The 23,628-nt window shown below is 35.1% G+C and overlaps 3 protein-coding genes across 3 annotated transcripts; 2 read left to right on the top strand and 1 right to left on the bottom strand.

Moving 5' to 3' along the window:
* Positions 1-867: 867 nt before the first annotated feature.
* LOC143622692 (microtubule-associated protein RP/EB family member 1C-like) lies at positions 868-2,436 on the top strand. Its single transcript, XM_077093763.1, has 6 exons — positions 868-1,061; positions 1,204-1,359; positions 1,445-1,548; positions 1,665-1,863; positions 1,945-2,058; positions 2,134-2,436. The coding sequence occupies exons 1-6, from the start codon at positions 954-956 to the stop codon at positions 2,383-2,385; spliced, it is 933 nt and encodes a 310-aa protein (XP_076949878.1). The 5' UTR covers positions 868-953; the 3' UTR covers positions 2,386-2,436.
* A 2,532-nt stretch (positions 2,437-4,968) lies between these two features.
* Positions 4,969-6,320, top strand: LOC143622691 (protein RER1A-like). The gene is made up of 3 exons (XM_077093762.1): positions 4,969-5,425; positions 5,832-6,012; positions 6,094-6,320. The coding sequence occupies exons 1-3, from the start codon at positions 5,040-5,042 to the stop codon at positions 6,157-6,159; spliced, it is 633 nt and encodes a 210-aa protein (XP_076949877.1). The 5' UTR covers positions 4,969-5,039; the 3' UTR covers positions 6,160-6,320.
* Positions 6,321-7,351: 1,031 nt separating this feature from the next.
* LOC143622690 (beta-1,4-xylosyltransferase IRX14-like) lies at positions 7,352-9,080 on the bottom strand. The gene is made up of 3 exons (XM_077093760.1): positions 8,328-9,080; positions 7,687-8,235; positions 7,352-7,610 (listed from the first exon to the last, which is right to left on the bottom strand). Exons 1-3 carry the CDS (start codon positions 9,050-9,052, stop codon positions 7,463-7,465), a joined length of 1,422 nt encoding a protein of 473 aa, XP_076949875.1. The 5' UTR covers positions 9,053-9,080; the 3' UTR covers positions 7,352-7,462.
* Positions 9,081-23,628: the final 14,548 nt, after the last annotated feature.

Genomic DNA, 23,628 nt, shown 5'->3' with positions numbered 1-23,628 from the left:
TTATAATCTACGATAGTTTTGGTTTTGGATTTTAACGACTACAATTCAATCATACCCATGTATTAGTCAACCATGACGCTTCAAATATAGTTATTGAAGTTTTCAAATCTTTCATTTTTATTATAAATTTGCTTAGACGGTTACTCCCAAGCGATACTACAACATAGAACACGTTAGTCTTGACATATTAAGCACTCAAGAAAGTTTGTTCGACCAACTTCCGGTGAGAGTAAAATTTTGAATGAAAAGAATAAAAAACTAAGCTAAGTGATAGCCGAAGAGAATTGAATGTTCTTGTTCTTAGAGGAGACACTCATATACCTGCTCGTAGACCGATATATGAACAATATTAGATATTTTCCGTCATCATGTTATATCATCGATTCATCGACGCTATAAGTCTGCATACCAAGGCAATTGATGATCACATAATTAGTCCGGTAGATAAAGGCGTTATCCAATGGATGTTAGGCTGTTACAAAATATATATTGTATGAAAGCCGTTTGGTAAAAAAAATATATTGTATGATGATATTTTATGAATGATGTATTAAATGTTTGGTATATTCTTTTAAGATATCTTTAATAATCCAACTAATTGTAAGATCTGAAACCATTTTATAAACATCGATTTATGATTAATGTGCCAGACTGTACAATTATCATTGATTTGTTTTAAAAATGTAGCTTATTAATATTTTTATTTTAACTTAAATAAAATAATTAAATAATTAATGATGTTTTGAGTTTGACAAAATAAATCTTCCTGGTTTGGGCTTATGGTCACTTTCTTTGGAGCCGTTAGGCCCATTAATCCCCAGTTTTCAAATTCCTCAATATAAATCCCGCCTGCACCTCTCCCATTTCAAAACCATCAGACCGTTCTCTCTCTCTCTCTAGGAGCGTTTGCCAGCACTCTCTCTCTAGAATATCCCGAAAGACCTAAACCAGCGATGGCGACTAACATCGGTATGATGGACGGTGCTTACTTCGTCGGCCGATCGGAGATCCTAGCCTGGATCAACTCCACTCTCCAACTCAATCTCTCCAAAATTGAAGAGGTTTGTTTAAACCCTAGATTATTTAATTATGTGTTTCGATATCTTCTATTAGCGATAGATTTATGTTTTCCCAAATTCAAACCCTAGATTATTCGATAGCGTGTATCGAATTGACCCAATTTTGCGATTTGGTTGGATGCAGGCGTGTTCGGGAGCGGTTCATTGTCAGCTAATGGATGCTGCACATCCTGGAATGGTGCCTATGCATAAGGTCAATTTCGATGCGAAATCGGAGTATGATATGATCCAGAACTATAAGGTTCTTCAGGATGTCTTCAACAAACTGAAAATCACCAAGGTTTTTTCACTGTTCTTGTTTTTATTGCTGTATTTAATTATTTAATTATGAAATTTGATTCTAAAATAGTTATTTTATGCTACAGCACATTGAGGTTAGCAAACTAGTTAAAGGAAGACCATTGGATAATCTTGAATTCATGCAGTGGATGAAGAGATACTGTGATTCTGTTAGTGGAGGTCATCACAAGTAAGTTTTTACTGATACCGAAACATGCTTACTGTGAAATTTAATCAGTTATATAACTTGTATATCATTAGAATTTAGAAAAATTGCTAATTGGCTTCTTTAATTTCATATTACAGTTACAACCCAATGGAAAGAAGAGAGGCTTGCAAAGGTGGGAAAGATGCAGGAAAGAAATCTGCACCGCCACAATCCGCTAAGACTGCTAATAAGCCCGCGCGGAGAGGTGATGCACCTCCTGCACACTCAACAGGCCCACCTGCCAAGACTGCTAATAAGCCTGCAACAGCGGTAAACGTCACTGCATATGATCAACAGGTACCAAAACTGCACAAACCATGATCAATTTATACAAGAATAAGAGTCTTGAGTTAATTAATGACTTCAATTGTTATGCAGATCACTGAGTTGAAGCTAACTATGGACAGTCTTGAGAAAGAAAGAGACTTTTACTTTGCAAAACTGAGGGACATTGAAATCATGTGCCAAACTCCCAATATCTCAAACTTGCCCGTATGGTTTCTCGCCTCGAATTGTTTTTATATATTTGTAAATTGAAGTTTTCTTTATACATTTTCCTTTTTGCAGATAATTGATGGCATAAAGAGGATCTTGTATGCTGCAGAAGAGGATGCATCAATATTGGAAGAAGCTCAAGCCATGCTTCTTAACCAAGAGAAATCTTTGAATGTGGATGTGGAAGAATACAAGACTCAAAAGAGGAAAAGTATTTTGAATTTGGATGTTGATGTGGCAGCAAATGACACACTGTCACCAAAGCAAAGGGTGCCTAATGCTTCTGATGTACACTGCAGTGGGTCACCTCTTATGACATACTGATGTTTACTATGTTTCTTCATGTATTAGCAGTGCAAACTATCTTATATTTTTTTTCTTGATTTGTTTTCTTGTACCTGGTGTGTTTAGTGACAACTTGTTTTTGTTGTCGAATTGAGCTGTTGATCGAAGGAATACCAAATGTAATGTTAGTGTAATGAGGTTGGTCTAAACCACATTATACTTGCCTAGTGTTATGAATTGTAGTTTGTTTTTTGAAATTTTATTTGTTGCAAAATTTTTATTTCTTTTTTTGAACAACCAATGAAACGATTTTAACAACTGGGTCTGGCAAGCTTCTGGCCACAGCCCAACCGAATCTCTGAATCACCCTATAACAAAACATACAGCTCACCCCTTTACATGTTAAACCTACCCCAAGCGTCTCACGTTAAGGACACCCCATTTGATATGCTTTTAACCAAAAGATAACTAAGTTTCTTGATACCATGTCGTTTCTCATCTTCCATGGACACCAAATCGTAACTAAAGATACGGCATGTTGTGCTTCACCTTCTTTCTTGAGAACTTTGTATGTTTATGCAAATCCAAAATATATAGAAAACTAAATGCAACATTTGGGGTTTTGTACCACAATTGCGCTCACACTCGACAAACAAATGTTCGGTCGTCTCCTCCGATTCTCCACAATCCGGACAAAACAGTGAGACCACATCAAATTTCTTTTAGCCAACATTACCGGTACAATTTGTAATTCAATTCGCCACAACAAAATGAACCCAATTATTCCACCCGAACTTGTAACTCAATACACTAGCTTTTAACTCATGTACCCGGAAACTCATTCGAAGTCTCCAGCTCCCAACAGAGCATAACTGTCTAAGTTCATCAATCTCAACTCTCAAGGCCCTAAGTTCACCTTTTCTGCTTTTGCAATTTGTTACACAAAAGTATTATTTAGACTCGGACTTTAAAAATTAGATTATCTTTTTTTTTTGAACGGCCAATTTTATAAAGACACCAACCAAAAGACTAGCAAGAAACTAGACAAATAAAACACCGAGGAAACACCCATTACAACACTCACACAAAAAAAAACAAGGAATCTCAAAAACAAAAAAACACGATGTTTCCCGTGGACCTTTTTCCCCTATTCAAAACTATAACTAGATTAGCTTTGCACACCTTCTAAAATTAGTTTTATCTAATACAATTTATACTTGATAGATATCAATTTTATGCTTTAGTGATTGTATATAAAAAAGAAATGATGATTTCATGTGTTGTTTATCAAACAAGTGCCAGTCATGTATGTTGTCATGTCATTTTCTAGTGACTAAAGTAATCAAGAACTAAAGTTGTTTCATCTTTAGCGAATTCATTATTTATCAACACAAGTTACTTTTCAAAATGTAAAGGTGCAACTAAAGTTATGCTTTAGAGATTGTATATAAAAAAGAAATGATGAATTTATTTGTTGGCGTATATGTGGTTTTCAATTATGTGTTTAAGCACTAAGTTGTTTCCACTTTAACGAAGTCATATATTTACCAACACGATTTACTTTTCAAAACAAACATGTATAAATGATTATACGTTCATCTAACTCGTGTATCACGAGATGCATGCATGGTATAATTCAAGTTTGTTGTGGTATGGGGCCATAAAGTAGTTACACAGGTACTATTTGCATACTATTTATTTTATACTAGTAACTAGTATTATATGAAAGATGGTAAATAAGTAAAAGTAATGCAAGATTATATTAATAAATACGTAAATTTGATATATTTTAAAATAACAATATAAATATAAATGCCTACTTTCGTAGTTTCATCTACTTTTTAATATTAATTAGTTAGGATGTGTGTTGTGGATACGTCATCCATGTCATATGGGCATGACTCCGTCAACACCATGACTCCTCAAACACTCCATCCGCCATGGAGGCCAATTATTTTTTATTGTTTCTTTCCCTTTTAAATAGTTTAATTATTATTTTAATAGGTAGTGGTTGATTAACTCACAATACTTAAATTATCATGATGACTATTATTCTACAAAATATAGGCTTAAAGGTGAACCCATGAATTATTTTCTTGGGGGGCGATATCAGAACTTAACACTAATTTTAAGGGGGGCGATCAGGATTTTCACATACAAACAACACTAAAAAAAATTTAAGGTGGGCGGCCGCCCCATTACCCTTAACATAGGTCCGCCTTGCATAGGCGTAGGCTATTTGTAGTGGAGTAATACAAAATTGAGGAGATTTTCGACACGTGATACTACGTTAGAAGAGAAGCGGTTTTCATTTTAGGGGTGTAATGATATTGTAGCCCAAAAATACCCCTAACGGTTCCAATTGGTCCATTTAATAAAATACTAATTTTTTACCCAAGGAGGCGGCAAATCTATGTCACCCCACACTTATCGTCTGGGAGCGATGTTATAGCTCAAATTTACACAAAAACCTTCATTTATTACCTCATTACGCATAGTCTTATTAGAGTTATGGTAATAAAATACATGATTCACATATAAAAATAAAAATAGAGTTTCGTACTATTTTTATACTAAATATAAATATAAATATAAAACGATTATAATAATAAAACAAAATTAGACCAACCCTTAAGCATATATTCCTTTCCCTGCATCTACCCCCAAATCAATCGGTTACCAAACACGACGGTATGATGGATCCCACCACCACCACCACTCCCACCACCGACGGTTCCCTTCACTCAACCGACACACCAGCAGCCGCCGTCCAACGCTGGGCCTTTGTTTTCTCACAACGCTACCAACACCTGCTTGACAAGTCAACTCCGTTCCTGCTCTACCGTTGGATCGTTTTCTGCGTCATCGCCATCATCTACACTGCGCGCGTGTTCTTCCTCCAAGGCTTCTACGTCGTCTCCTACGCGCTTGGGATTTACATCCTTAACCTCCTCATAGGGTTTCTGTCTCCTCAGGTTGATCCTGAGTTTCAAGACCTCTCTGATGGCCCCACTCTTCCCTCCCGAACCTCCGATGAGTTCCGCCCCTTTGTTCGTCGCCTTCCCGAGTTTAAGTTTTGGTAATCACACCTGTTTTAATCCCAATTTCAATATACTGATTAATTGATTTTAGTTTGCTTAGGTAATTAGTTAGTTTTGGCTTTAGGTAGAGGAGTAATTTAGGATTAGCCGTGCGTTGCATAATATCGGTGATATTTGACCGATATCAGTTTTAATTGTTAATGCTATCATTTGTTAATGGTTGGAGGAGAGTATAAACTAAATGGCGAGTGTTCAATTGCTGTATATATATAAATTCTGAATGATATTCAAGTTACTGATATCCCACCTCCATAACCGATATCTCAAGTATCGGATATTCGATATTTTTTCACATGAACTGTATAAGGAAGCCACTGATTAAACGGATGTAATTACTTGAATCTTGTTAATGAAAATGTGATTAATTTGTGTTCTGTATAATAGGTATTCTATAACAAAAGCCTTCTGCATTGCTTTCTTGTTGACATTCTTCAGTGCATTTGACGTGCCCGTGTTTTGGCCTATACTGCTTTTCTACTGGGTCATATTATTCACTCTCACCATGAAGAAACAGATACTGCATATGGTCAAATACAAATATGTCCCATTTTCTTTTGGAAAACAGGTACGTGTTCACTCTGTTTTTATTTGAACAGTATAATTAACTTTGTTATGCAACTGTTTATTAAGTGGTTTTTTTGTGCAGAGGTATGATGGAAGGAGGGCAAATGCAAATTCAACCGAGACTTCAAGTCTTCTTTCTAGGGACTGAAAGATTGAGAGTTTTAGTAAGTTTATTTCGTGTACTACCCTCGACAGTGACACGCATTTTAGTTTTAATGGTTTTCTGACTTGCTCGTTCTAGAAGATAATTTCGTACAGATTTTTAATTAGCCGTAACATTATAGGCAAATGAAGCTTTGGTTTTTTATAAAGGGCTATTCAAATTTAATATTATTCCTGTTTCTTTTACATATATGTGTACATGTGTATGTATAGTTTTTATATATATATGTGTGTACATATATAAAATGTCTCTGTGATAGTTAGGATCAACAGAATCACAGGTGCTGATAATAGCCCAAGGTTACTAAATGATTTATGTATTAAGCTTGCTTGCCCTCCATGAATTCTGTTTGTTGTCATTAAACGGATTAACCTTTTGCGATAGCTCGGAGAGAGAACTAAGGTTAATTTTTAAAAAATGACCTCTTGACACAACTGGTTACCAAATTGACATCCTTCTCACCTTCTGTGAGTTTATCAAATTGACATCAAGGTCACCCTGCCATGTAATTTGATTTTCGCCATCTAAATGTGACTGTTCGTTATTGAACTTAATATAAAAAATGAGCAGTTTTTCGTTTCGTAAACTAGATTTCTGCTTCTTTACTCGGTTGCATAGTGTATAAGCTATTTTGTTAGTTTGTCAGCAAGGATGCTGCTATTTTACCATCTTTTGATATCTGTGTCCCATTTGTGGGCCTCTCCTCAACAGAGATCGGGCAAACGCATGAAAACAGTGTAGATAAGTTTGGTCAAACGGGCTCCCATACCGTAATGACAAGTTCCGTTTATTCTGGCCACTTTTAGTCAACAGCTCTTCTGTCAAACGGGCTCACATACCCTAGTGGCGAGTTTCTTTAATTCTGGTCACTTTTAGTCAACGCCTCTTCTGTTAATGCTAACGGGACTGAAAGCTGTAGAGCTAGTTTTGCCACCAAGCCTTTTTGGGTAGGTTGATTGCATCCCAACCCTTGAACATGGAATCTGATTCTCAAGCATTACTAATTATCTCTCTGAAGTCAGATCTAATTTTTTTTAAAGTATGCATGTTTTAAACAAGTCTTGACAGAACAAAGTGTTGATACAAATAGACTGAAATTAAGTCAAATCGAATTATGTAAAAGGACCGGTTCACTCGATCATCGATATTCCATATCAAACAAATAACTATACACGTATCTCAACAAATCACCTTACAAGACCTCAACTTAATCCACATTTGTTTCCCCATAACCTGTGGCCATGCCAACCCGCACATCTGCAGTTCTCGCTTCATATTTCCTCTTATCTCATCTTGTTCTTGTTGTCTTTACACCATTTTCTTGGATGCTTGTGGTAAGCACGTTCTCAGTGTTAGATAAGAGTTCAGGAGCCGCATCAAGCCATAGCGTTCGCTTTGCTGCCGTTGTCACCTCTAACCTCGGGTCAACTGTCCACCTGAACCAAAACAAGAATTATAACAGGATTAACAAACATAATCAACTAATTAAGAATCTTGAATAATAACACTAACCCGGATGGAAACTTGCTATCTGCACGCGCCTCAGCCCGGAGCCACCACACCATAACTTTCTTCCCACAACCGCCTAGGGGCTCCACCATAGAAGACTCTTTAACGAAAGAAAGAGGGCTTTCAATTTCATCAAATCCGTCAACCACCATGTCCAAATCCTTAATCCACTCAGGCCTGAACTCAGATTCTTCCCATACCAACCTCGAGTTCATCACAAATCCACACCACTCGACCTCCCGAGGCAACACAATTGCCATATCACCAATGTAATCTGCACTCTTTTGTTGGTATGCACTAGAATCAAGCGCGTGCCACCCGGTTAACTTATCAGACAAGTTACAAACCGGACCTTGGACCAACAATTGTGATTTCTTCTCATCTATTACATCAGTATAACTAACATCAGAATAACTGGAATGAACATGAATCCCAACTGAAACCGCACCGATCCATTCGACTTCTTGAACCTCATCAAACAGGTCTAAACTATGCATATTACTATCATCAGCAAACATCACAACGCCATCGAGTTTCTCCTCTCTCACAACTCTGAATCATTTATATAATTACAGTTATTATAATATTATAAATTTACAATCACATTATGATAATTGACAACAATTTGAATCAGTAACCTTTACCTCAAGGCCTGCAATCGCATCTCAGATTCCAACTTGTGACGGGCATTCCAGAAACTTGACATCTTCTTCTTGAATTCAACATGCTTAACTCGAAGATTAGCTTTCGACTTCGTTCTCTCCAGCAACGCCATCGTTTCATTAGTGGCACCACCAGCTTCCACAACAATCCAAACGACGTCATACGGCAAATTCATCAATGTATGCATCAATCCAGTCAAATGAAAAGCTTGAAACGTTCTGACATAAGTCGGAGTGACAACGATCAAAGTTCTAGGATTTTTAATCCCATACTGAACCTTCTGTTCCTGCTGAACAGTTTTTATAATATTATGAGCTTTCATTACCTCCTCAGAGTTCGGGTGGGGCCATGGCCGGACCCGAATCCCATGCCGACCAACCGCCACTCTGCTGTTACTGGTAACGGTTTTGTTAACCGTTTCGGTGATATTAACATTAACAGTAAACGACGTCGTTAATGTCGTGGTATAGAAGTTGTTAATGTAAACATTTGAAAATAAGAGGAAGAAGATCAAACGGGAGAATCTAAAGCCAAGGATAAGTGAAATAAGACAGCATAAACAGTGGAGTATTGTCCAGAATATTGTAACCGGAGACTTGGTAACGCCTTCGTCGTCAGCTGATAAGCTGTTGCTTCGGCTGCTGCTTTGATGCAACAGCTGAAACTTCATTGTGGTGTGATTGAAGTATGATTGAATGTTTGACATATGAAGAGGTGGTTGTTAAAGAGGATGGTGATAGGTTCACTAACACGGCGGTTGTTGAATGAAATAAGTAAGGTTGCTTTGTGTCTAAGGTTGCATATGATTGGGTTCAAATGTTTAATTCAATTAAAAAATTTTATAATTGAATTCAACGGCAGGTGGTGATAGAGAGGAGCGATTGTTGGCCAACAAACTAAGATAGTTTTTATTCCAGTTTTGACTGAGATCATGTTTTAAAATGACACGCGCACATTATAAAAAAGGTTTCTTCATAGTAAATCCATCAGTCTATGGTTGAGGAATTTTATTATTTTTTTCCCTGAAACGTCAACTTTGTGTTTTTACTAGGGAATTTTTTTATTTCAACCTTTTAACAATTCTTACTTTTAAACGGCAACTTTTAACTATTAATTACACTCTGTTTGGTATGGAGTAATGGAATAAGCAATATAATGGAATGAACGAGGGAATTAAATGGATCATTACTATTCCATTGACATGTTTGGTAACCATGTAGGAATGACATGAATTATTAGTTTTTATTTTTTGGTAAGCTAGAAAGAGTCAGAATAAAATAAAAACGGCAGTGAGTAGCGGTTGGATGGGGGTGGTGGGCGGCGAGCAGTAATGGTGGTGGCGGGTGGTGGGCAACGATTGTTGGTGGTGGTGATAGTGGGTGATGGTGGCAGTGGCGGTGGTAAGCAGCGGGTGATGGCTGGGAGCGATGGTTGGTGGTGGCGATGGTAGGTGGGTGGCTGGAGGTGGTGGTAGATACGGGTGGTAGTGGCGGCGGGCGGGGACGGGTGGCGGTGGCAGCGGGCGGCATATGTGGGTGGTGGTGGCGGGCGGTGGTGGGTGGCGGAGGCAGTGGTGGGTGGTGGTGGTGATGAGAGGCAATGGGTGGTGGTGGTGAGAGGGCAATGGGTAGTAGTGGGGGGAGGGTGGTGTAGGTGATATGGTGTGAAAGAGGGGGATGAAATGAAAAAAAACAATGGGGGTGGATGAAATGAATTTGAGGTGTTTTAGAGGGAATGAAATGGACATGGTAATGAATGAGTCTATTCCATCGACCAAACAAACACATTTTTTTTTCATTCCATTATAATGGTCCATTTCATTCTGCCTCTCATTCATGCATACCAAGCGCTACCTAAGTGTCGGGGCAGCCACAAGGGGTAAGGTGGTTGACCGCCTCAAGCCGCTTGAAATTTAAAAAAAAAATTACATATATTTATGTGTAAACAAATATGTAATTTAAATGTTTAAACTTAATTACACAACTACTAGTTTGATGTAATGACAAATTTGTATGACACTCAACCAAAAGGTTGCGGGTTTAAAATTTTTACCAAGTCAGCCAATTTAAAATTTTAAATGTTTAAAAAACCACTTTTATTTAAAGCCCAAAATATTTTTCTTTTTGGCCCAAAAAATTTAACACATCTCAGAAACAGCCCTGCTAAGTGTTATGGATAATGTTTAGTTATCAAAAGGGTGATCATGTACTGTCACGTAGATAATGGACGTTATCCATTAGCCCACCTCAATCTTTATAAATTTCTTCTTTGTTTTTATTTTTGTTGTAGTTCTTATACTATAACGACTAATGAATGTAACCGAAGCCGACTAAATTCACGTAAACTTATGATGTCACACCCATACCAAAAGGCGGAGGAACATGCCGGGTCGAGACGTTTGATTGGATATGAAAACAATAACACTATTAAGTGACAATAACTAAGAAACTCATAATTCAATATCAAGTACAAATTGTTCAAAAAGATCAAACTGAACAACACAATGTTTAATTTATTAAAATACAAGGTATAACTAAGCGTGTATTCATGTCTTCATAATCAGCCTATAACAATTCCTGTAGCATGCATAAAAATAAATTTGATTAACACGAATATTGATGAAAAATAAACTAATTTTGATATATGTATATAATGAAGCAAAGTCACAATTCATATGTGTAAATAGAATCTTAACAACCATTGTTTATATAATGTAATTGAGGCTCCTTTCTAATAGGTAAAACCATATTACAAGGAGATGTAAATGAGGCCATATTCTATTTGGCACAGAGCTGCAATAATCATGGGGGCGTATGATCATACTTATAGAGGATGAGGCACAACAACAACATTTAAAAATAAACTCTTAAGCATGTAACCACATTGAGGCATAAACAATAATAATGCAAAATTAATATAAACACATATTGAGGAATGTTCGTTTAGTATTGAGGTCTTAAAATGTGTAAGCTTGAATATGGTACACATGCTACCCTCAAAAGTATAATATATAAAAAGGGGAGTGTGATTACTCACTTGGAAAATGTGACGTTTGATGCAGAAAAACATAGAATAAATCCTCAAGTAAGCGAGCCCAATGGTTCAGTTTTAACGTGCGTGACATAGATTGAAAGACCTTAAGCTAATATTGAGACTTGAAGATGGAAAATAAATGGTATAATGGTTCGTAAAAACAAGGCTTGAGTTTTTGGGTTTTTAAGTTATATTTTACAAAATGCAGTGAAATAATGAAAGGATATAATGAAATGAGATTTACATGAAACCGGGTCCTTGATGTTTAGTATTTACTCAACCTTTGTTAAGTTTTACATAGGAGGTTGGTTTAGTGTAAGTGTGCTCGATCCCGCTAATGTGAGCATCAAGATCCGACTTTTAACGGTTTGTTCGGTTTAGTCAGTTCCAGACTTTATAAAGTACCAAATCCAAATCCAACTTACCATAATATTAAAATATAAGAATTATTTCAACAAAATTAATAACTTAAACAAGTTTGAGAATTTTTATTAATTGAAGTCCCAAACTTAGATTTAAGTGAGTGTTTGGTGTATTTCGACCCGATCTTGGTATAAGACCAAGTTTGATTCCAACACATCATAATCTTAGAAATATCTAAAATCAAACATCAGTTAAAAGGTTAGGGAATGGTGGTTTGAATGGTGAATAACTTGTTAAAACGAGTAGTTCGACTTTTATTACTTTACCCGAAACTTGGTGTCACACCCCGACCAAAGGCGGCGGAACATGCCGGGGTGTAACGTGATTGGACAAATACACAAGACACTATTTAAAGTGACAATATTTATTTAACTCGTTTTAGTTCAATAAATCAATAAATAACACATCTCATTCACACAACCAAGTTAAATACAAGTAGCAAATATATTGTTCGTTTTACTAATATCCTAATAGTCTTGGTAACGTTTTTGTCAAGTCCTCGAGTCCACAATAGTCTAACCTGTAACATTTCATAAAATGAAGTTTGTCAACACAAAGGTTGGTGAGCAATTCATAAGTTTGAGCAACAATAGTATATAGTATGAAAAGCCACAAAACTAGTATACAAAACAATAAATAAGAGCTATAAACCTGGATAAATAGTTATCGCTAAACAAGTTAGCGACACCTAGCTATTGGCAATTAGTCTAGGATTTTATTGACAATTGCTAATAAGCTTACATTAGCACCACCTAGCTACAAGGGGTTGCCAAGTAGTCTATGATTTTATAATTATCGTTAATTGCATTACGTTAACGACACCTTGCCATTGTCAAATGGTATAGGATTTATAGTTCCACCATCCAAAAGCTGTAAACACATAGGCAAATAAGCATAGAACACCAAATCGAGCAATTATTCAAGTCAAGTATACAATCACGTTTGTGGGTTTAAGACTCAAGTAAATAAAGCATTTAGTTTGATAAGTATGAAATGTCACCCCAAAACAAAAGATGGAAAAAGGGATATGAAAGTACTCACCTTGCAATAATAAAGTTAACGAGAAATTTAAAGATGCGGTTAAGCGAGCTGACTGGTCAGAAAATAAATAAACCTGAAACTTTGAGGGAATAATATACAGTTAAAAACGAGAACGTAGCCGCTGGAAGCAGGTCTAACGGATGTCTAGAATTTGAGTTATGAAATAAACAATGTTTAAGCGAGCTGGTACTGTTCAGAATCCGAACTGCGAGTCTGGAGTCGGGCTCTGACCACTACACTCAAAATATTATGACGAACAGAAAAGTCTTCTGGTCCGAAAGCTAGTTCGAACCAGAAGATAGAGTATTCGAATTATTCCAAAATTGACTAAAATGCCCCTTAACGGGCCGGGATCGATTTGACCACCGAAAGCTCCAAATTTACAGATTTTGATTTAAGTCTTACGTTTATCATGCGAAAATGTACATCTTTATAAAAACAACTTTACCCAAAAGATGGTGTCGGGTGTTTAAATAAGTTATGTTCGTTATTTATATATTTACGATATATACAGACATACATATATATATATATATATATAGATTAAATTAGTTTAATGAGTCGAGCCGAGAAAAAAGGTTATAACGGTGTTCGGTTTTAATACGAAAAAGTTTATTTATATTTAATATTAATTTTTATAAGTTTTATAACCTTTAATACTTACAAAAAGAAATAGTCGAATAGCTCGAAACCATAACAAACGAACTCTAATTTAGGCAAATAAGATATCCACGCGATCGTCTCATTGAACTCCACTATCTGTACCTGTTTTCGTCACTGGAAAACACCTTCACTGTCGCCGGAAAACCAAACAGTCAGCAGGAAAACTGACCCGACAGCCGGAATACGAACCCTTTCTTGTTTTGCTCATAACTTGGTCGTACGAACTCGAAATCAAGCAAATAATATATCCACGCGACCGCGTCGCTGAGAGTTACCGCCCTGAACCAGCGCTGTAGCCTGCAGCCACCGAAACTGTTGCCGGAAAAACGAGGGAAAGGGAATGAGAGGGTGCCGGAGGTGATGGGGTTACCGGAGAAGGAGAGTGGTGGTGTCGGAGGTCGGTGGTGGTGCTTTGGGACTCGCCGGAGCCAATTCCGGTCGGCGGAAAACGGCACCGGAAAATAAGAGAAAGAGATGGGGGCTAGGGTTTGGTTTAGGTTTATATATATATTAGCGAATTTACCTAAACGACCCTAGACCTTTATTAATAGTTTAAAACTTGAATGGAATATATGAACTCTTAACAAAAATGACCATTCCAATCCTTACGGTTTATTAACGATCCTCTAGAAGACAAACTAACGAACTTCACGCTTATCAATCAATACGATATAACTATTTATTAACAAAATGAAATGCTAAAATCGCTTAGTCGGGTTTATAAATACGGATATGGATTCGAATGCAAATACAATTTATTAAAATAAAATGCGAAAAATCGAAATGTTACAATATCCCCAACTTTTTAGAAATTTCGTCCCGAAATTAAAATAAACTTAAGGAAAAAGTCATTATTAACGAATATTATCTTTAGCAAGATAATTTCATGAACAAATTTTAAGCAAAAGAATAACGTTAAATCCTAACATGACTCGAAAAACGCTACAAATGAGAAACATGATAAAGGCACTTATATATAGGATGTACTAGCGGCGTATCCACCATGCCCTTATCATAACTTGCATTTCTACCGGGTTTTTTTTCCGCTATCATCCTCGGACCTGAATTATCGCACACAAGTGTACTTACTATGGCTTCCATACGAGGATTTCGATAATTAAGTGTGCACCCATAATTATTTAGATCGTCGTATGGTCCACAGGGTTCGTCCATTGTGTGGTTTAAGAGGCATATTTATATGAAATATTTAAAATGGATATGTAAATAAATTGGTTGAATTTTACCAATATTGACAAAACAGTATTAACGGTTGAAAATTTCGGGATTGACTTTTTAATAAGTAGGAAAAAGGGAATACTTAAATTAAACATTTAAAATCTTAAAGTATAACCAAGGTGAAAATAACTATTTTGGTTTAAATAAGTGAAGATGTTCGCATAAATAAAAATTCCGGGTAGACAATTACGAGACGAGAATTGAAGTCAGATGTCCTCAGTGTGAAGGAATAAGTGAATCATTAAAATCCATGGTTTAAAGTCGGGCCACTAAATTAGTATAAGAACTGATGAGTGAAATTTTACTAATAAGAACTCTGATAGATGTAAGTGTGAAATCCAATAAGTGAAATAAGGATCCAAAGAGTGAAAAATGAGAAGACTGAAAGGTGAGTACATGAGGTCGAGGGAAACAATGTTACGATTAGTAATAGCGTACAATGAGTTTCATATGTGGGCAAACTTGAGGTTATAAGTATTTAGGATAGGATTACTTGAAATGTAACAATATGAGAAATGATGTGAGTTTCTTTGGGGTGACGCATACGTGTAACCATATAAATAAAATAGTATTTAGTTAACAACCAAAACAATCGATGAAATGTGATAAAACGTGAATATGGCCACTATTGTGAAACCATTTATATAATCGTCATTATAATATCGGTTTCTAATAGCGCCAAAACTTGTAGACAGCCACACATAGACTGTTAATAGATTAGATGAAATGTTATAGATTAGTGTGTAGAATCATGTTTACATAAATGCTCAAACATGAACAATATAGTTATGAAAGTATCATTCAAAAGATAAACGAAAGTATCACACAAATGGGTATTGAATAGTTGAATTTGGTCATGAATAATCAAGACACAAAAATGAAATCTCATGTGCATAATATTGTCATCGAAACATCTCATCAAATGAAAGTAAAATCGCAAAAATTGTGGAACTCAAATTTAATGTCGAAATATGTAAATCGCGTAGAGTATAATAGACTAAAATTGAAAACGAGGTCTCAAGTAAGGCCGTTTTATTGTTTCTAAGAAATGTACAAAATAACAAGGCATCGCAGTAGCGCGTAGCTAGAGAAACATTTAAATCATTACCAAATATGAATCTTGTAAGCCAATTTGTTAAGGGAATATGCATACATAAAGCGGTTGTGATGAAAAGTATTTATAAAATAATGCTTGCGATAATAAGATGTAATAGTTTGTGTAAATCGTTATTGAACAAAAACTTGCTTAACAATATAAAATATTTATAAGCGCGTCCCAAAAGATTTGCAAAGTCATGGTCATTGAGTTTATGCAAGATGGTGAAAAGTTGTAATTTACTATTGAATAAATCTCGAATTCGACATTCAAAATGAAACCTCATATTTATAAAGTTATTAAGAGATTTATCACTTTAGGTGACAATATTTAAAACCTTGAAAACATGCAATTAGCCGTTTAATATTTTATTTGAAGACAAATCCTCATAATATAATTTTTGTTGCCATGACAATCTTAGATTTTTGGAAAATGTTTTATAAGCTTTGGAAAATTTGTAAAATCGTTAGTCTTGAAAGAGCTTATAATCTATGTGTGATTATTTGAACACATGAGGTTGATATAAATACACTAGTTGTTTATACATACATATATTTTTTTTTTGGAAAATGAAGCCTGCGTGTGTATGGAGAGGTTTCAGGCTTCGAATGATGAATGGTTTGGAAACTTGGTGTAGAGTGAATGTGTTTTCGGTTGGCTTGCGTAGTTGGGTTTTCTTGAGTTGAATCGATGGGGTTTGTTGAGTTTAGGTCTTTTGAGTGGGTTAGGTTTAGATGACTCGTGTGGGTAGCGGTTGGGCTATTTAGGTGCGGTTTTGCTGATTTGAGCTCGAGTTAAGTTGATGGGTTTGATAATTTGATCTTGGCTTAGTTTGGGTTGCTATTTTGATATCAAACTCTATGGTTGGATGAAAGCGGTGTGGCGATATGGTTTTGGTGAATTGACATAGCATGAGTCGAAGAATTTGAGTCATAGTGGGGTAAGCTTTGTTGTATAATTCGTGGGTGTGTTTGTCGGTGTCTGCAAAGTACTTGGATAGTGAATGAGATAGGTTCTTATGGTGAAAAAGTGTCGGTATTTAGGGCTTGTTATTGGGTTGATTTTGTACATCTTGGATTTACATGTGGTTTGGGTAGGCGAGGATATAACGTCGAGGTGTTAGGTTTCATTCATATTGAGGAAAGATTTGAGTGATCGGGAAACTTTGAAGTGGAAGGATAGTTTGATTGAAGGCAGTAGTTTGGGGTGGAATACGGGTGTTTGTGAACTTGTGGTTGTGTTTAGGGAGTTTTGACTAATGATAGGTATTAAATTGGAAATATCATAATCTATAACTAAGGTTTAAATATCCATGAAAATTATGTTAATTAAGATTACAAGTTATTATGTATAAGATATAATATTGAGATTTAAGCTCGTGAAACACAACAAGTTTTATTGCTAAAAGTTTTGCACCAAAATGAGGGTTGTTACAATACTTCGGGTCGGCTTAAGTTGTAAAGTAATTTATGAGAAAATTTTGGAAGTAAACCAACCGTGTAACGTAAGTCGTTCTTGAAATGCTTAAAATTTAAGTAGTGGGAGATATCATGGAAAAACTAAGTTGATATGATTTGCATTTTAAGGTTTATTGTAAAAATAAAACCGATTGTCATGGGGAGTAAAAATTTTTATAACGATTAAAATACAACTTTTTTTTTTTTTGCTTATGAGAAAATTAAAATAGGTAGATTAAATGTCATAATTGACTAGGAGGTACCCGTATGAATGATGAATGGAAATTTTCTTGCTAAGTTCGTTATCAAATACCGTGTAATGGAAATATAATGGTAAGTTAAAATGACCGGCATTGTAACTCGAGAAAATCCCAAGTAAACGATTTGTAAACTTGAATAACAATTTATTTCAGAAGGTAAAGTTATCAGATACTTATTTTGAAAATGTTTTCATGGCTGTAACCACTTATGCACCCGAACTTGTTTAAAAGATTACTAAAATGCCCCTAAGTGAAAGCCCGTACTTTCAGCCAATTTACAGCAGACATAAAATTTTTATAAAAGATCCAAATAATTTAAACCTTAAGTCCATGACGAAGGTTGTCGAAAGACGAATTCGTTAATATATAGAACGTCGAAAAACTCATTCATTTGGACCTCCAAACAGCCATTTTCGTAACAGTGCGCAGACCTGCGCAGCTGTAAATATTTACGTTTTTCTCATATTTCGGAGGTCCAAATCAAAAACTTTTCTACACGAAAGTTGATCACAACACACTAATTTAATAAACTGGAGATTTTCGGAATTTTTTCAGCAACAAATGATATTTTTAACGATCGCGAACTTATTGGGGCAGATTTGAAAGTTTAACCATATCGAGCCTCAAAGTTTATACAATAGGGGATTTACTTGAAAATTTGAGGTAAAATTTATCGTAAGACCTTTTTAATATGAAATAAGAATTTAGTTTATAAATAATATAAATAAGATATATGGCATATTAAAAAATCATTATGAGTAGAGCAAAACATATATATACATGTATTTTTTAACTTATATCGAAGATATTATAATGAATGAAATTTGTAATAAAAATCATTGTGAAATAAAAATGAGAAAATTGGTGTAAAACTTTACCATACAAAATCAAGATATAAAAGAATTGTTCACGGTAAAAATAACATATATAAATGAGGTCTTATGATAAGAACTTATAACAAAATACATAAAATAGTTTAAATTCTTGAAATGTAATATAACGTTTTAAGATTTAAAGGCGGAAAAATTATGCATGAACCACCATGACTTGATATTCCGACACAAAAAAAAAATCCCCTTTTTCAAAAAAAAAAACTATGTTGGAGTCTAAACATGTGTCCGAATCACCGTGACTTTTGCATGTTTTCGACTAACACAATAAATCGAGATACAACGTCATGTCAAAACGCTAGAACACGAAATCACCGTAATTCTATTGTCTTGATACCGAAAAATTTGGATGGCAAGCGGAACGCCCACATTCGACTACTTAAAGTGGTCATCTCATATGAGACAATCTTTAAGGAGATTTGAAACAACGGGATCCAAATTAAGCTTATGATCCATAAAACACAATAAAAATCTAATGTTTTTGCGTTTTAAGGTAAGGATACCTTGGAGTACTATGAAAGTGTGTGTATGTGTATATTTATGATTTGATAAAATAAATAAGTATATAAATAAACAAGTGCATTGAACAATCAAGTAGGGTAAACACGTATAAGCAACACGTATAAGGACCCTAAAGTAAAGACTATACTAGGCCGTTACGTCTAACCGCCTATCTTATAGTCTTGTGGCTCTGATACCAATCTGTCACACCCCGACCAAAGGCGGCGGAACATGCCGGGGTGTAACGTGATTGGACAAATACACAAGACACTATTTAAAGTGACAATATTTATTCAACTCGTTTTAGTTCAATAAATCAATAAATAACACATCTCATTCACACAACCAAGTTAAATACAAGTAGCAAATATATTGTTCGTTTTACTAATATCCTAATAGTCTTGGTAACGTTTTTGTCAAGTCCTCGAGTCCACAATAGTCTAACCTGTAACATTTCATAAAATGAAGTTTGTCAACACAAAGGTTGGTGAGCAATTCATAAGTTTGAGCAACAATAGTATATAGTATGAAAAGCCACAAAACTAGTATACAAAACAATAAATAAGAGCTATAAACCTGGATAAATAGTTATCGCTAAACAAGTTAGCGACACCTAGCTATTGGCAATTAGTCTAGGATTTTATTGACAATTGCTAATAAGCTTACATTAGCACCACCTAGCTACAAGGGGTTGCCAAGTAGTCTAGGATTTTATAGTTATCGTTAATTGCATTACGTTAACGACACCTTGCCATTGCCAAATGGTATAGGATTTATAGTTCCACCATCCAAAAGCTGTAAACACATAGGCAAATAAGCATAGAACACCAAATCGAGCAATTATTCAAGTCAAGTATACAATCACGTTTGTGGGTTTAAGACTCAAGTAAATAAAGCATTTAGTTTGATAAGTATGAAATGTCACCCCAAAACAAAAGATGGAAAAAGGGGTATGAAAGTACTCACCTTGCAATAATAAAGTTAACGAGAAATTTAAAGATGCGGTTAAGCGAGCTGACTGGTCAGAAAATAAATAAACCTGAAACTTTGAGGGAATAATATACAGTTAAAAACGAGAACGTAGCCGCTGGAAGCAGGTCTAACGGATGTCTAGAATTTGAGTTATGAAATAAACAATGTTTAAGCGAGCTGGGACTGTTCAGAATCCGAACTGCGAGTCTGGAGTCGGGCTCTGACCACTACACTCAAAATATTATGACGAACAGAAAAGTCTTCTGGTCCGAAAGCTAGTTCGAACCAGAAGATAGAGTATTCGAATTATTCCAAAATTGACTAAAATGCCCCTTAACGGGCCGGGATCGATTTGACCACCGAAAGCTCCAAATTTACAGATTTTGATTTAAGTCTTACGTTTATCATGCGAAAATGTACATCTTTTATAAAAACAACTTTACCCAAAAGATGGTGTCGGGTGTTTAAATAAGTTATGTTCGTTATTTATATATTTACGATATATACAGACATACATATATATATATATATATATATAGATTAAATTAGTTTAATGAGTCGAGCCGAGAAAAAAGGTTATAACGGTGTTCGGTTTTAATACGAAAAAGTTTATTTATATTTAATATTAATTTTTATAAGTTTTATAACCTTTAATACTTACAAAAAGAAATAGTCGAATAGCTCGAAACCATAACAAACGAACTCTAATTTAGGCAAATAAGATATCCACGCGATCGTCTCATTGAACTCCACTATCTGTACCTGTTTTCGTCACTGGAAAACACCTTCACTGTCGCCGGAAAACCAAACAGTCAGCAGGAAAACTGACCCGACAGCCGGAATACGAACCCTTTCTTGTTTTGCTCATAACTTGGTCGTACGAACTCGAAATCAAGCAAATAATATATCCACGCGACCGCGTCGCTGAGAGTTACCGCCCTGAACCAGCGCTGTAGCCTGCAGCCACCGAAACTGTTGCCGGAAAAACGAGGGAAAGGGAATAAGAGGGTGCCGGAGGTGATGGGGTTACCGGAGAAGGAGAGTGGTGGTGTCGGAGGTCGGTGGTGGTGCTTTGGGACTCGCCGGAGCCAATTCCGGTCGGCGGAAAACGGCACCGGAAAATAAGAGAAAGAGATGGGGGCTAGGGTTTGGTTTAGGTTTATATATATATTAGCGAATTTACCTAAAGGACCCTAGACCTTTATTAATAGTTTAAAACTTGAATGGAGTATATGAACTCTTAACAAAAATGACCATTCCAATCCTTACGGTTTATTAACGATCCTCTAGAAGACAAACTAATGAACTTCACGCTTATCGATCAATACGATATAACTATTTATTAACCAAATGAAATGCTAAAATCGCTTAGCCGGGTTTATAAATACGGATATGGATTCGAATGCAAATACAATTTATTAAAATAAAATGCAAAAAATCGAAATGTTACACTTGGTTTAAGCCAAGATTTGTTACAACACTTCCAAAATCCTAAGTAATATGAGTAATATAAAGTAAAGCATAAATAAAAATATAAGTTTAACTTTTGGTGGTTTGAATGTTGACTAACTTATTAAGACGAATGTTCGGTTTTACTCGATTTTAATCGAAACTTGGGACCAATATTTGTTCTAACACTTCCATATCAACCTTTAATAACTAAAATACAAAGAAACTCATATTTAAAGTGTTTCATGAAACATGGTTGTTCAAAAGTTAATTTAAGTGCTTAAACGAGTGTAGGTTTTTGGTTCGGTCCTTGACTCGGTATGAGTCCGAGGATGGTTACCACATGTCCAAAACCATAGAACTAAAATAAAGTAAAATTCCTATATCCAAACTTGTCACACCCAAACTTAGGGTCTAGAAGTGTGACCAACAGTTGGTACATGTTTTGTAATCTATCAGAGTTGCGGGTTTACTTTAGCGGAAGAATTTTAGTTATAAAATATAAATTTACATTGAAAATTTACTCATGAACTAAATACCCGAGTATTCGGTTTACAAAATGTTGTTTCATAATATTACAAGGATTTTAATTATCAAGGATCATCCACCTTCGTATGGCGAGTATCAAAGTCCATCATGACTCTTAATTCTTGCTACAACTTCCTTACTTAATTACCTGCTGTAACATTCGTTAATTTTCAAACCTGAAACCCGACCCGTTTTTGTTTTCAATGTGATTTTAACGTTTATAATCAATGAAATGTCGTATGTCTATGCTTTAATCATGATATTGGTTATATCATACTTTCTATGCTAACATATTCGTAAGTCTTGATGAATCGAAAATCGTTACCTCACATTGTTACTTATACTATGTTAAGTATTTAAAGTGTTCGGAAACTCGTCTAACCTAACTTGATATTTGGAGTCCCTAATAAGTTATATATATATATATATATATATATATATATATATATATATATATATATATATATATGTCACACCCGACCAAAGGTGGCAGAACATGCCGAGGTGTAACGATTGCCCATAAGCCCATGACACTAATTAAAGCGACAATATTTAACAAACTCATTTCATTTCACAACATCAAAAATGTCACATAACGAATATTCATAACAACTCATAACAAAATATAACAAATCAAATATTGTTCATTTTTGCTAATATCCTAAAGGTATTTGTGACGTTTTCTCCACAAGCTCCATAATCAACCAAGATGTAAACCTGTAATATTTCATAAAATAAAGTTTATCAACACAAAGGTTGGTGAGCAATTCATAAGTTTGAGCATATAAATATATAGTAAGAAAGATCCACAAAACTCGTATACGAAACAATAAATGAAAGCAATAATTTGGATAAAATCGCTAATAGAATTACGTTAGCGACACCTAACTATATGGGGATGCCAAATAGTCTAGGATTTTAATAGTTATCGTTAATTGCATTACGTTAACGACACCTTGCTACAAGGGGATGCCAAGTAGTCTAGGATTTATAGATCAACCAACCAAAAGCGATAAACACATAGGCATAGAATCATAGAACACCAAATCGAGCAATTATTCAAGTAAAGTATACAATAACATTTGTGGTTTAAGACGCAAATATAAGACATTTAGTTGAATAAGTATGAAATGTCACCCCTAAAATAAAAGATAGAAAACGGGGTATGAAAGTACTTACTTCAAGTAATAAACTTGAAAGATGATAATTTGGAGATTTGCCGAAACGACGGGTTTAACGAACAATGCCTAAAAGGAAAGAAGTTTTGGATTTAGAAAGGTTGCCTTGAAAGTCTTTAAATAAAATAAAGGTTGAGAAAAGTAAACAATTAAAGTTCAAGGTTTAAAAATGTAACTATTTAAGAACTTATAATAATAACCCTTTAAAAATAAGTTTGTTCGAAACAGGGTTAAAGTATCTAACCTTAATATTTACTCAACCTATGTTGATTAATAAGGTGGGCAAATTCAAGAATGCAAGTCCCTTTGGAATAAAGACACTAAAACGGGTTTTAACGAGTGTTCGGGTTGTTGGTTCGGGTCTTGACAATTGGTCAAACTCAAAGTCAACTTTCCAAAATATTAAATGTTATGAGATAACTCATAAAAATCCATTAATACTTAACCAAGTATGTAGATCTATTGTTTTAGAACTAACAAAATGTAAATGACATTACTAATTGTAATGATTCAGAATTAACATAATTCTTAGAACAACAAAGGTTAAGCCATAAC

The sequence above is a fragment of the Bidens hawaiensis genome, unplaced genomic scaffold, assembly GCF_021521415.1.
Source record: "Bidens hawaiensis isolate Kalapana, Puna unplaced genomic scaffold, B.hawaiensis_p1.1 tig00003241_1, whole genome shotgun sequence".
NCBI lineage: Eukaryota > Viridiplantae > Streptophyta > Magnoliopsida > Asterales > Asteraceae > Bidens > Bidens hawaiensis.
This window is presented reverse-complemented; position numbering and strand designations above follow the sequence as displayed.